The sequence below is a fragment of the Myotis brandtii genome, unplaced genomic scaffold (assembly GCF_000412655.1).
Source record: "Myotis brandtii unplaced genomic scaffold, ASM41265v1 scaffold374, whole genome shotgun sequence".
Lineage (NCBI taxonomy): Eukaryota > Metazoa > Chordata > Mammalia > Chiroptera > Vespertilionidae > Myotis > Myotis brandtii.
Genome location: NW_005364372.1, coordinates 6,232,255 through 6,246,202, shown reverse-complemented (window position 1 = coordinate 6,246,202; position 13,948 = coordinate 6,232,255). Strand labels below are relative to the sequence as shown.

The 13,948-nt window shown below is 37.7% G+C and overlaps 1 protein-coding gene across 1 annotated transcript in view; it reads right to left on the bottom strand.

Moving 5' to 3' along the window:
* Positions 1 to 10,536: 10,536 nt before the first annotated feature.
* Positions 10,537 to 13,948, bottom strand: part of MEOX2 (mesenchyme homeobox 2) — a 65,559-nt gene continuing 62,147 nt past the window's right edge. The window contains exon 3 of the mRNA XM_005872326.2: positions 10,537 to 11,943. Within this exon, the coding sequence (XP_005872388.1) occupies positions 11,719 to 11,943 (225 nt within the window). The 3' untranslated portion in view covers positions 10,537 to 11,718. The remainder of the gene's footprint in view (positions 11,944 to 13,948) is intronic.

Here is a 13,948-nt window from a genome sequence, read left to right as displayed (position 1 = left end):
CATATTGTTTTGTGATTAATCACTATGCTTTAATTATGTTCAATTTGTAACAATGAAAATACATCCTGCATATCAGATATTTACATTACAATTCATAATAGTAGCAAAATTAAAGTTATGAAGTAGCAACGAAAATAATTTTACGGTTGGGGGTCACCACAACATGAGGAACTGTATTAAAGGGTCGCGGCATTAGGAAGGTTGAGAACCACTGTTCTAGGGGCTGGAGAGTGAGGGGTTATGGGAAGTAGGTGCTCAATGGTTATGGGGTTTTCTTTAGGGGTGATACATTTTTGGAACTAGATAGAAGTAGTGTTGCACAACATTGTGAATGTACTAAATTTCATTGAGTTGCTCACTTTAAAAAGGGTTAATTTTTGCCAAACCGGGTTGGCTCAGTGGATAGAGCATCGGCCTGCAGACTGAAGGGTCCCAGGTTCGATTCTGGTCAAGGGCATGTACCTTGGTTGCGGGCACATCCCCAGTAGGAGGTGTGCAGGAGGCAGCTGGTCGATGTTTCTCTCTCATCGATGTTTCTAACTCTCTATCCCTCTCCCTCCCTCTCTGTAAAAAATCAATAAAATATATTTTAAAAAAATAAAATAAAAAGGGTTAATTTTAAACTTATCTGTACTTCCCCTCAGGACTGATAAGCCCCAGTCCTGAGAAGGAGGAATATGAACATAAGTAATTCTGACATTTAGTGGTTCTTCTATATTAAATCATTTGCTGGATTATAAGTATCACCTCAGAAACTAAAATGAGATGAAGTTACTGACCGATCAGAAGCTTTACACAATTTTCTACAATCTGATGGGTAGGAAGGAGAATGAGTGGGGTATGAGAAAAAAATTAGAGCTCTATTTTCAATAATGAAGAAAGGCTCAAAGAATTACAATCTGAAATAAGGATAGAAATAGATCTCTCTCAAAAGACAAGCTCAACCACAAATTACCTCACTCATAATTGGATTAAGGCTATGTGCTTTTATGCTAAAAGAATCCCAGTAGTAAACTTGAATCCTTTCTGGAGGAAGATAAAGTCATCCAGTTCTCTAATAAAATAATGAATGTGCTTGTCAAGGTAATAAGAGCAAAGGTGGAGTGGAAGGGCTAGATTTAAAGTGGAGATAACGGAACCAACCACCTACCATCAATTTGTATGAGGGCACAGAAGGACTCAGAAAGAAGAGGCAATTTTGACCCAGTATGATAACTTGGGCATCTAGGAGGCTAGATGTGGTATAACTTGAGTAGGACATAACACAGGAAGAGTAGATTTAGGAAATGAAAGAGCTAATAAGTTTTGATGGGGATTTATTACACCTTGAAGCATCTGTGGAGATGTGTCCTATTACAGGAAAAGTGTCTAGGAAAACAATATTTTTTTATATGTCTGGACCTGACTCTTTGCAATTGCCATCACTGGGCAGCCTGACTATGCATGATGTGAATGCCACCTGGTGAAAGTCATCTGAAATGGCTCTGTGGTGAAAGTCTAAAATGTACAGTCATGTTGGTAATGCACTCTTCTAAGCGTGTAAAGGATGAGTGAATTTATAAAAGTGAAATGGAAGTATTACTTTACATATTTGAAGGAGAATTCATAAACCTCATAGTTAATTTTTTAGAAATTGGTAGCTCAGTATAGTTTTCCCATTCCACTGGAAACTCAATGATACTCAAATCACAGTTTAGCTCAGTATAGTTTTCCCATTCCACTGGAAACTCAAAAAATGATACTCAAATCACAGTATGTGCTGGAAATACAGTCTCCTCATTAGTTTGCTACTTTACAGAAGACATTCCTGCCTGGATCCCAGGTAATATATGGAGTTTTAATAATATTTGAAAACTGTGTATAACTAAAAGATTTATATTTTCAATTGTTTGCTAGCCTTTATCTAAATTACATTTATCTGAACACACTAAATTGTCATTTTCTTTCTCTCTCTCAGCACATTTATATAAGAATCCATTTTCAAAGACTTTTGAGAAAAAGTGGTTTATAAAGCAGGCTGGGCCATATAAGAAAGCAAACAATTGATACAAAATAATCAGTTTAGAAACAGATTATCTAAAGTAAAATATGAAATTATTACATTCAACACAAATACAGATCTTATAAATATATTTTACATTCATTATAATGAAGAGGGGCAGAGATCTAAAAATTCTGACTATACTGAATAGGCATGAAGAATGAATAAGAAGGGGGAAGGGAGTTGCATAGCATTTCTTGAGGGGAAACATGTATACCTTGGTTTTGGTAGAAAAAGTCCAATGTTTGATTTGGGCAATCTTTTTTTTTTTTTAATTGAACTATGTCCGTTTTCCGAAAAGTGGTGAAAGAGCGTAATAGCCAATCAATACCAACTGCTCCAGAATCTCAGATCAGCTACTGAGATTGGGGCCCACGATCACGCCTTCCTCCCGGAGCTCCCCGGTGCAGAGAAAACCGCACGGAACTCAGCAGGGCTGGGAGGGAGAACCTCCGAGGAGCAGGTGCAGCTTGTGAAACACAGGCAGGGAGGGAGGGAGGGGGGGTTTCAAGCAAAAGGAGAAATGAATTCTGCCAGAAAATGTTTCTGAAACATACAAAACCATAAAGCCAACCTTGAAACACGAACTAAAACGATACCTGAAGGTCTGAAGCTAGGGATGCACCATGTGGGGGGGACAGTAGGTGACTCGGGTGCAGCTGGAAGTGGTGGAAGGCAAACCGCCACCATACGGCAACCTCTTCTCTATGGCGGTTTAGTGAGGAAGGAGGGGAAAGCCCTTTCCTACAAAAACTCGCTACGACATGGAAGACCTTGAAGCCTCATCATCCATACTGGTGTGTCCTAGATTAGTAAAACGGCTCCTTGAAATAGATTTTTATTGCTTTCAGAGAGGATGGGAGACGGAGAAATGATGAGAGAGAGTCGCTGATCGGCCGCCTCCTGCACCCCCGCAGGGACCGCGCCCGCCACCCGGGCAGGTGTCCTGTCCTGACCCGGAATCCAACCCCGAGGTCCACGCTCAGCCTCCGAACCACACGGGCTGGGCCTAAACGTTCTCCTTTAGATGCTCCATATAAAATCAATTAATGGGAAATGCACATCTGATATATTTTGATTGTCAATAAATCCTCACTAGAAGGCCATAACATTCAGTAGCATGCTGCTGACTTTCCACTAGAAATGTCAAAGAGACACCACGTCAGTTGACAATGTCTGCAAACGTGACCGCCCCATAAAGTGGGAAATGTTTAACGTCACACCCTGTTTTCAGCAACTGGATCTGTAGACATTTGGGGGAAAGAGCTATGACCCGCAGCAAAAGGCAACTCACTGGCTAGGGAAGGAGGTGGCAGTCATTGAGATATCGACCTCAGGTGAAAGCAAGGAGAAAAGCAATCATTCTCCCCCAAAACGGGGAAACCTGGCAGGGAAACTGGTTCACACCATGGATTGCCAGTGGGGAGCAGCAGAAGGTTCCTGAAAAGTAAGGAATTCTATTTACGGTTTCGGTCTCCCGCTGCGGCATCGTGAGGTGCGGATGATGGTGCGGAACTGCTCCAGCTTCGGAGCCCCGCTCCTTCCCTACAACCTGCGGGGTGTCACCGCCAGACAGCGGGCTTGGAGCCGGCGCCCGCTGCAAAGGTGCGGCGGCCACCACAAAGCGGGGGTCCGGCCAGGGAAAGGCCCCCCCTGCGCGTGCAGACCGCCCTCCACCAGAACACTGGCCCCCTGAGCAGCCTGCGTGGGGCACCTGGTCAAGCACGTGATCCAGCACGTGGTCCTGCACGTGATCTGGCACGTGATCTGCAAGCACCAGTACTGCCCTGATTTGCTCAGGGCCGCCCACCCCTTCCCCTTAAAGCAATGGTTCTCAACCTTGGCTGCACATTAGAATCACCTGGGAATCTTTTTAAAATCCTGATTTCTGGGCCTCATCCTCCGGAAATTCTGTTTCTTTATTACTAATGTTGTGGCCCCACCCCATAACAAAGAAACAGAATTTCCGGAGGATGAGGCCCAGAAATCAGGATTTTAAAAAGATTCCCAGGTGATTCTAATGTGCAGCCAAGGTTGAGAACCACTGCCTTAAAGCAACTTTCCTCAAAAAAAAAAAAAAGTAAATAAAAATATAAATGAACAATGTGTCAAACAAAATTATGGTTTTATAAAATGCTTTTTTTTTATTGGTCTTCAACAGTCACGGATACAAAGTTATAAAGTACAAGTATTATGTCTTGAGTATCTTCATGTTCCTTCTGTTCAAAACCTCTTTGATCAAAACACAGGATTTGGGGGTCAATAGACTTAACTATACGGCCCAGCTCTGCCATTTAGGGGCACTTGCGTTTAGGCAAAATGCTCCACTTGCTAAGCTTCAATGGTCTCCTGTGCAGCCTCGGCCAATACGCACTTTAATGGAGCTGCTGCAAGGACTCAAGGACACCGTGGATTAACCGCGCTACGAATAGCAAACGGGTCCTGCACAATCAGCAGGGAAAAAATTAGATTTTTACAATGGCAATGAAGACTTCTGTTGTAGTAAGCTATCTATACTCATTCTTTAAAATTTATCTGAGAGGCTATCTATCTTGCTTTATATGAGTCAGCACAGTATCAAAGGATTGTGTCACATAAATCTGTAACAAAACTGCGAAAACATAATACTGTTATGTAATTAATATATTTAAAGAAAATAAAGTGGTTAATTTTGCCCTGCAGAGAGCTGATAATCTCCTTTGAGGACTATTTACTCTGATAATAACATGGGTCCTATTTAGTAACTATGAAAAGCTGATTTTGACTAATTTTGCAAACTTAATTTCTGTATTTTGGAATTGGTAGTCATACTTTTTTAACTCACTGTTTCTCCTTCATAAGCTTTTCAGAAAAAATGTAATTGGGAAGATATTTAATGAGGACATATATAACTGTGATGTAACCTATACCGTTGATTTAAAGTAAAGCTTATTCCATGCTGATGTGGAAGTACTCTGAAGGTTTTACAGCTTTGCTATGCAATCTGACCTGTGCAACACCCCAAAAATGGAATGCTTACATGCCACGTTTAAATTCCACCTTGCAATATGGTATGCCATTCTTTTCCAACATAACACAGTGATTTCAGACAATTGTAAGCTTGACACCTGATTTCACTTTAACAACACCTGCCCAGAGCGTAATTAGTAGTCCATTTTTATAAAAAAAGGACTTCCATACTGCACAGATGGCATTCCTCATACCAGACAAGCAACGATGTATATTTGGAAACCAGCCAGACTGTCTGCAAAAATTGTGAGAATTTCAAGACAGGCATCTGAGCAGAAGGAAAAATTTCCCTTTTCTTTCAAACCATAAATGAACATCTGTTAAAGCCTAGTCCCCTTAACTTTTCTTTCTACTTATTCTCATCCAACATGGTACATATGAGCACAATTTCAAAGACTATAACCAAATTTTTGGTTTGGCTGTTAACCCATATATTGTTCATTTAAAAATGTTCCAGAGCTATACTTTACAACTAATTTGAATTTACAGCCACTTCTTTGAATGGACCTTGTATCATTTCATTCAGGCATTAATTCAATGAATATTTATTGATTGTTACAACATGCCAAGCTCAGAATCAGTGTTTTTAATTGTGAAAATTATGCATTGAATACCTCCAGGGGGTGTCATTCACTTCACAATTAGCATATAGTGTGACAATGATCGCTGTGGTCACCAGGTGTGTGCAGTCTAATATCTTGAGGCAGAAGTAACTCTTTTATAATTCACACAAACTCAGCATATCAGCTGGTGGTGGAGCCTCCAGAGACTGTTCAAGGTGCTAGACTCATTGCAATGAACACAGTGAACAGAGTTCCTGCATTTATGAAGCCTGCAATCAATGGTAGAAGAAACTGGCAGATACTTACCTAACAGCTAAGAAGAAAAACGGTACTACTTAAAGGGGTAGAATGTGACAGGTGGTGCCATTTTATTTTAGAAGATCCAGGATGGCCTGAATGAGGAAGTGGACACCTTGGAAATGAGGTAGTAAGTAGGAGATCTATATGGTGAAAGAGCATTCCAGGCAAGGGGATTCGGGAATGTAGACCTGAATGAGAGGGGAGTGAACTCGGATATGATGAATGCTTCTAAAACAGCGGTTCTCAACCTGTGGGTCGCAACCCCTTTGGCGGTCAAACGACCCTTTCACAGGGGTCGCCTAATACCATCCTGCATATCAGATATTTACATTGGGATTCCTAAGAGTAGCAACATTACAGTTATGAAGTAGCAACGAAAATAATTTTATGGTTGGGTCGCAACATGAGGAACTGTATTTGAAGGGCCAGAAGGTTGAGAACCACTGTCTAAAAGAAATTAAGTTGATGTGACGTTTATAAAATGTGTAATGTCATGAGCCAATTTGTCTTTTTCTATTGAACATGTAAGTTTTATTTTTTATATTGACAGTTGACATTCAATATTATTTTATACTAGAGGCCCGGTGCACGAATTCATGCACAGGTAGGGTCCCTCGGTGTGGCCAGCGATTGCCCAGTCCCTTTTGGGCCTGATGGGGGCTGACCAGCTGGGGAGGGACCACGAGAGGGAACCAGGGCATGTCTGATCCTCTTGCTCAGTTCTGATCAGGCCAGACCCCAGCAGCAAGCTAACCTACTGGTCAGAGCGTCTGCCCCCTGGTGGTCAGTGCATGTCATAACAACTGGTCGAGTGGTGGACTGATGAACCAATTGGTCAGAAACTTAGCATATTATGCTTTTATTATATAGGATTAGTTTCAGGTGTACAGCATAGTGGTCAAATAATTATATAATTTCTGAAGTGATCCCCCTGATAATCCTGGTACCTACTTGGCATCACACATAGTTATTACAATATTATTGACTATATTCCCTATGCTGTACTTTATATTTCTGTGACTTTTTTATAACTACCAATTCGTACTTCTTAATCCCTTCACATTTTTCACCCAGCTCCTTTCCCATCTGGCAACCATCAGTCTGTTCTCTGTATCTATGAGTCTGTTTTGTTTGTTCATTTATTTTGTTCTTTAGATCTCACATATAGTGAAATGATCAGATATTTGGCTTCTCTGTCTGATTTATTTTACTTAGCATAATACCCTCTAAGTCCATCCATGGTGTTAATAATCATAAAATTTCATTCTTTTTTATGGCTGAGTAATATTCCGTTGTATATGTGTACTACATCTTCTTTATCCAGTTGACTATTTTTTTAAAATTTCTTTATTGATTAAGTTATTACATATGTGTCCTTATCCCCACAGTACCCCCCATCCCCCCCACTCATGCCCTCACCCTCCTGTTGTCTGTGTCCATTGGTTAGGCCTATATGCATGCATATAAGTACTTTGGTTGATCTCTCCCCCTTACCAGTTGACTATTGATGGGCACCTGGGTTAAGAAGTATCCTTTTAATCTTACCATTTTAGATAACATGCACTCTATTCACTTTTAAATTTTTTAAAATACTAAAATATTATCTTAGATAATATAGAAATGAGATAAAAATTATTTCATTCCAATGTTTATAAATTTAAATAAAATTGAGCTCTCACCTAAAGAAAGTCAAAATCAAGCAAATAATTTACCCACAATTACTAGTTCAGCTTTAAATATATACTGTGTGCTTAACATTTCATCAATAAAATAAAAGAATACAATAAAAGCAACTGATTAAAATGCAATTATTCCTCAAATAGTTAAAAAACTATACCAATTGAGTATTTGTGTTTGATAAACATCTCATTCTAATCTAACTACCACTCACCTCAAAGATTAACTTAATTACTTTAACACCAATTTATTAGGAAACAGGTCACAGCATAACTGAGGTATTTTTTTAAATCTATATACTATTTAGACTCACCAGTCTAGGTATGTTTACAAATAAAGGAGAGAATATTTTACACTAAATCTTTCTCATCACTAACTTAGAATACTCTGCCATCTTGTTACTGATTTTATTCTAGCTTTGTAATTACCTCCAAACTCCTCTGAAAAGGAAATTAGCATTTGCCACTATAGATATGCCAGCAATTTTTTAAAATGTTCTTGAAAACCAGTATCATTAAAAACATAAAATATATATTTTTATCATTTACTTTGTTCTCTCTGCCCTTTAATCTAATTCTATTCTCCTAAGGAAAACCCTACTGAATTTCACAAGTCATTCCATTTATTTTATGTAATGTCATTCAAAAGTTATTAAAACTATGGTTGGAATTATTTTAAGTGCATTTAGTTTGTACACACACACACACACACGCACGCACACACACACACACACACACACACACACACACACACACACAAAATGGCAAGCTTGGGACTTAAGTCTCTGAAGGGGAAAACAGGCTGACAACCCTAGGTAAATATGGGAAGTAAGAGGTAATTGGGGTCATGTTAACAATGAGTTAAAAATATGTGGATCAACTTTTGGAAAAACTTTGTAGTGTTCATCCCTCTAAATCCTGCTGGAAAAAAATGACTCTAACCAAGATTCCATACTATTTTCAGAGGAAGGTACTTTCATGCTATATAAATTTCCACAGAGCTACTAAGTCTGTGACAGAATTATATGAAAAGGGAATTATATAAAATGATATCATAAGGAGCCAGGATCCCAGTATAGAATAAAAACAGAGTTCTTTTAGATTTTGTCATTTCTGGAGTGAATTAAACTTGATAGTGCATGAGAAAATCTTAAATTTCCTGGTAGGAGTGTAATTCCAGAAGGATGTTGAGGTATTATCTAGCAAATCTGTGCACCACTTTTAAGATGGGAAATATTAAAACACTCCAAAAAGACTGCCAATTCTTCTAATTAAAATTAATCTAGCTTGATTGTTTACTTGTAATTTTGTCATAATTGTGCTAAGGTGTTCTAGCATCTTATGTGGTGGATAATTTTAATCCATTATGAATAAAATGATGCCCCCTTTTGGTCAGAAGTGGCCTGTCCTACCTGGTGGTTCTTCATGTTCCCTAGAGTTAAATATCATTACATCACCTTCGAATAGCTCACAATTCTCTAACAAATGCTACACATTTCCTTAATGTCCACTATATTCAGAATCACTTTTTCCTATTTCATTTATCACACTAAATTGTAATTCTTCTATATCATTCTATTTGACCACAATCCTTAGGCTCCCTCTTTAGCTGCTTCTAAGAGGCCCTTTCCTCTTATTTCTGGAAATTATTTTCCTGCCGAAATGAATTATCCTCCACTTGGTCCCTATTGAACTCAATTCAATTTATATTTTCCCACTTCTCCAATTTGTCAAGATGTTTTGAATTTAAATCCTAAAACAAGAAAGTCAGTCCACCCACATAGATGTCATCAGTACAAATACACTTCTAACTAATTCAAGTGATTGATAGGAGAGTGTCTGTTTTATGCCTGGAAGATGTTAATCTGAATAGTCCTCCCTCCAAGGCTAACAGAAATATTGCTAACTGCTGTGATAAAATTTATTACACAAAGGGAAAATGTGATACAACTGGTTATTTCATGTCTTGAATATTGTCTACATATCATGCTAGACTAAGTAAATTAAAGTCATTTTTTCATCGTTCTAAAACAAATGAAATCAATGAAATAATAAGGTTTGGGGAAAATTTTATTCACCATTATTCTCTATTTCTAATTGATTGGGGGGAGCTGCTGTATCTTTCCATACATTTCTGCTTAAAATATGGAACAAATGAAAAACAATGTTATAAAGTTGTAAGCAGGACATAGGTATCCAATGCATGTGCAATCATGCATGACACAAAATATGTCAAGTTAATATAATCTGAGTGTACACACACACATATTTCTTTATTGATTTCAGAGAGGAAGGGGGAGGGAGAGAGAGAGAGAGAGAGAGAGAGAGAAACATCAATGATGAGAATCAGTGATCGGCTGCCTCCAGCATGCCGCCCACTGGGGATCGAGCGCACAACCCAGGCATATGGCCTTGGCTAGAATCGAACCTGGGACCCTCAGTCCGCAGGCCAACGCTCTATCCACTGAGCCAAACCAGCTAGGGCTAATCTGAGTTTTTTTTATTGGCAATGTCCATCAGTACTGAGAATGCTTATTAGTTTATTTAGCTTATTTTCACATCAACAACCTTGGATATTTTGACTTATTTGACTAATTCACACATATTATACATACGCTTTAAAACGTATGACTATTTTACTTATCTCATTGTGGTGAATAATATTACATTTTTTCTTACTTTTATCTTTGATTTAATAAAACGCACAAAGAAATCTATTTGGCTTATTTCTCAAATCAGGGAAATGGCTTAGTGTATGCCCATTACTATATGGTCTATGATATCAGAGGACTGCTTTTTTATAATAAAACTTTCAGAAATATACACGTAGATGATTCATTAATTTATGATCATCTGGATTCCCACAAATGCAGATGAACTTGGGATGTATTAAGTATTTACATTAAAACCTGTAAAAATTTAGGAAAACACAGTAGGGAGACCAAAATTATTTACAAAGGATCATTTATTAAACACTTTGTTTTTTACAAAATACAAAGATTGTTGTTTTGCATGAATACATCATATATGAAAAAAATAATGTTTTTACTGAATTTTATTTGAAGACATTCAGAATTTTATTGTCCACCAACTTGAGGAATCAATTTGGTTTTGCAACTTGTCTAACACCATCACCAATCAGGTGGAAACCTTTTTCTTGTAAATTAAATGATATTCATAACAGCTAACATTTTATAGAAATAAAATCAGACAATGTCATACAAAGCTCTTTCTGCAAGGTAACTGATTTGCCTATGATCCTATTTTTTTTTCAAGCTATAAGATAGGAAGAATTGAGGAGCTAGGTAACTTTTATAATAATGTATTAGCAGCAGTTGATAGAAAATGCAACATAAGATTTGTTTTGTCTGTGGTACAAGAATATGTCCTATCAGACTCTAATGTATTTTTCTCTACTTGAACACAAGTAAGCATGTGCTGATTGTCTCTGGGATGACAAAGTGTATATAAAGACAGGAAGCTGGTCTGGTTGTCATCGTCAGTGCCTATTTTCATCAGCTAATATGAATGCGTTGCTAAACGTAGTGAAGACAGGAAAATGACTTAAGGGTAATATATACAGAGTTAAAATACATTTTTTTTATCCACTTAAGAGTGATTTCAGGCACTGTGGTTGTTCAGGATAAAAATGTTTCATGTTTTTATTCTTGAAAGCAATCTAATTGTCAGTGCAAGCAAAAGCCAATACCTGCCCACTGTCATACACATCACCTCATGCATCTGGAATGTTCAAAGCAAGTTCATCTTCTGCATCTTCATTCTGGAGGCATGTGGAATGAAAATGTCTCATAGTTTGCTCTTGATAGCAATTCCACTTTCAGTGCAAGCAAAAGCAAACATACCTGCTCGCTGCGACACACACCACCCACACACCTGGAATATTCAAAGCGAGTTCACCTTTCTCCATCTTCACCGGGGAAGCATCTTTAATAAGTGGCACTTAGTGTTAAACCCTCTAGAAATCGTGAGAAACTGACTCGAGATGCCTGCATGGAATAATATTAAAAAATCACTGTCATAGTCATCTCTCTGTGTAAACGATGTTTGAGTAAGGCTTGCCGTCACAACACTTCTTTCCTGAGAATGGAGCTGGTCCTCACTGCGTGTATCATAAGTGTGCGTGCTCCGAGCTGTGGTCACTGTCGTGGCTGTCGTCATTGGCTAGAGAGTCCCCTGTCTGCTGGAGGGTGGCCGCGCCAATGCCCGAGAGCTCGGAAGGGAGGAGGGTTCCTTTTTTCACATTCACCAGTTCCTTTTCTCGAGCCGCAGCTCCTTGCTGTCCCCCTTTTACTCTCTTCCACTTCATCCGCCTGTTCTGGAACCAGACTTTCACCTTTAACAAAGACAAGGAACAAACAAGCAAAAGAAAGAAAGAAAATTAAATGGGCATTTCCCCCTCCTTTTTTGTTGCCAATGAAAAAGCAGTTCCTCAATGTCTTACACAAAGACATGATGAAGGAATGAATATGAAAATACACCAACACTGAATTTAATCAGATCTCATGTTCATGATAATACTTTTTAAACTTTCAGAAGGTCCATATGAAGTGCTACATGTCAATTTTATGAGATACCATATAAAAAATAGACGAGAAAGAAGTATTGTTTTAGGTTGTTCACAGGTATCTGGCTTTACCAAGGGTTTCTATGAGTTAGAGCTAACATCGTTTAAAATGTATTTTTTCAATTACAGTTGACACGCAATTTTATATTAGTTTCAGGTGTATTCTTGTATGTATGTATTATTGTACATAATAAATAATATGTACAACACAGTGACTACATATACCTCACGAAGTGATCACAATAGTGCTAGTACCATCTGGCACCATCCACAGTTATAACATTTTAATAATTATCTTGGTGAAAATCTTCCCTCTCTCCCAAGTTCTTTGACTTGACATCTAGCTGCCAGTTCCTGAACCAATTTAACACGTGCTCAGGGACAACGGAGGAAGCTGGGTCTGAAAGGGCACTGTGTACACCAGGCCGCCGCTGCTTCCCAGAGCTTTCTCTGAGCACTGCACCTCGGAGTGAGTCCCTTCTTTGGAACTATTTTTTTCTGCCTTTTGTACTTTTATTTTACTTTGTAAATATGTAATTCCTATAATTTCCTAAAACTAAGGTCAAAATAAAAAAAAATTCACTGATATTTGTTAAATATTAATATTGAGATGAGACATTATATAATTCACATCAGCTTTGTAGAGATGTTTTCCTTCTAACATATTAATTGAATTTACCTAGTACACTTAAATATAGATATTTAATTATTATGAATGTTATCTAAAATTATACAGAAAGATGGGTCTTCATGAAGACATCAAAGTAATATGCATAACAGAAAATTGATAAATTTGAATATATGAAATCTTAGATTTTCTGATCATCAAAGGGCACTCGAAGGACTGAAAAAAAGATGCAATAAACTGAGAGACTATAATATCAGCCATATAACCACAAAGCATTAAATTAGCATTTAGAACATACTTTAAAAATCTATAAAGAATAAAAAGAATTCAATGCAAACCAAATATGCAGAAGCACTTTAGAAAAGAGGAAATGCAAATGGGCCATAAGCATTGTAAAGATGCTTTACTTCATTAGTAATTAGGAAATGCAAAATAACATGCTTAGATAACATTTATAATCATTGTATTGGAAAAATCATTGTATTTTCCAATACAATGATTATAAATGTTATCTAAGTATCCATTAGGTGCCTATCCATGATCAGAACCAGAAAAATATTGGCATCATTTCACTGTCTTCTTTAGGAGGAACATTTTCCCTTTCATACTGCATTTCTCATCATTGTATATCCTTGTTAAGCTAAGTGTCCTCTCACATTGCATTTTGTGTTTATCATCCCCAAGTCTTTATTTAAAGCAAACACACAGTTTTCAGAACGTGTTACTTTAAAAAGTACTGTTTAAGTTCGATTGTCTTTTAGGCGTCTTGCCCTATCCATATCGATTTAAGGTACTGTATTCACTCATTTTTAAAAAATGACTATACTATTTCATTGTGTAAATATACCACAGTTTATCTATTCTCCTGTCCATGCTCACTTGAATTACTTTTTTTTTCTTTTATAAATGGTGCTGCTATAAATATTCTTGTATGTGTGTTCTGATAAACATGATCAAACCTCTCTAAGTATATATCCAGGAGTTGCATTGATGGGTCACAAGTTGTGTGAATGTTCAACTTAACATAATACGGAAAAATTATTTTCCAAAGTTGCATCAATTTAACCTCCCACAGTCCAGTGTGTAAGAGTTTTTATTTACCCACTAGAGGCCTGGTGCATGAATTCATGCACTGGTGGGGTCCCT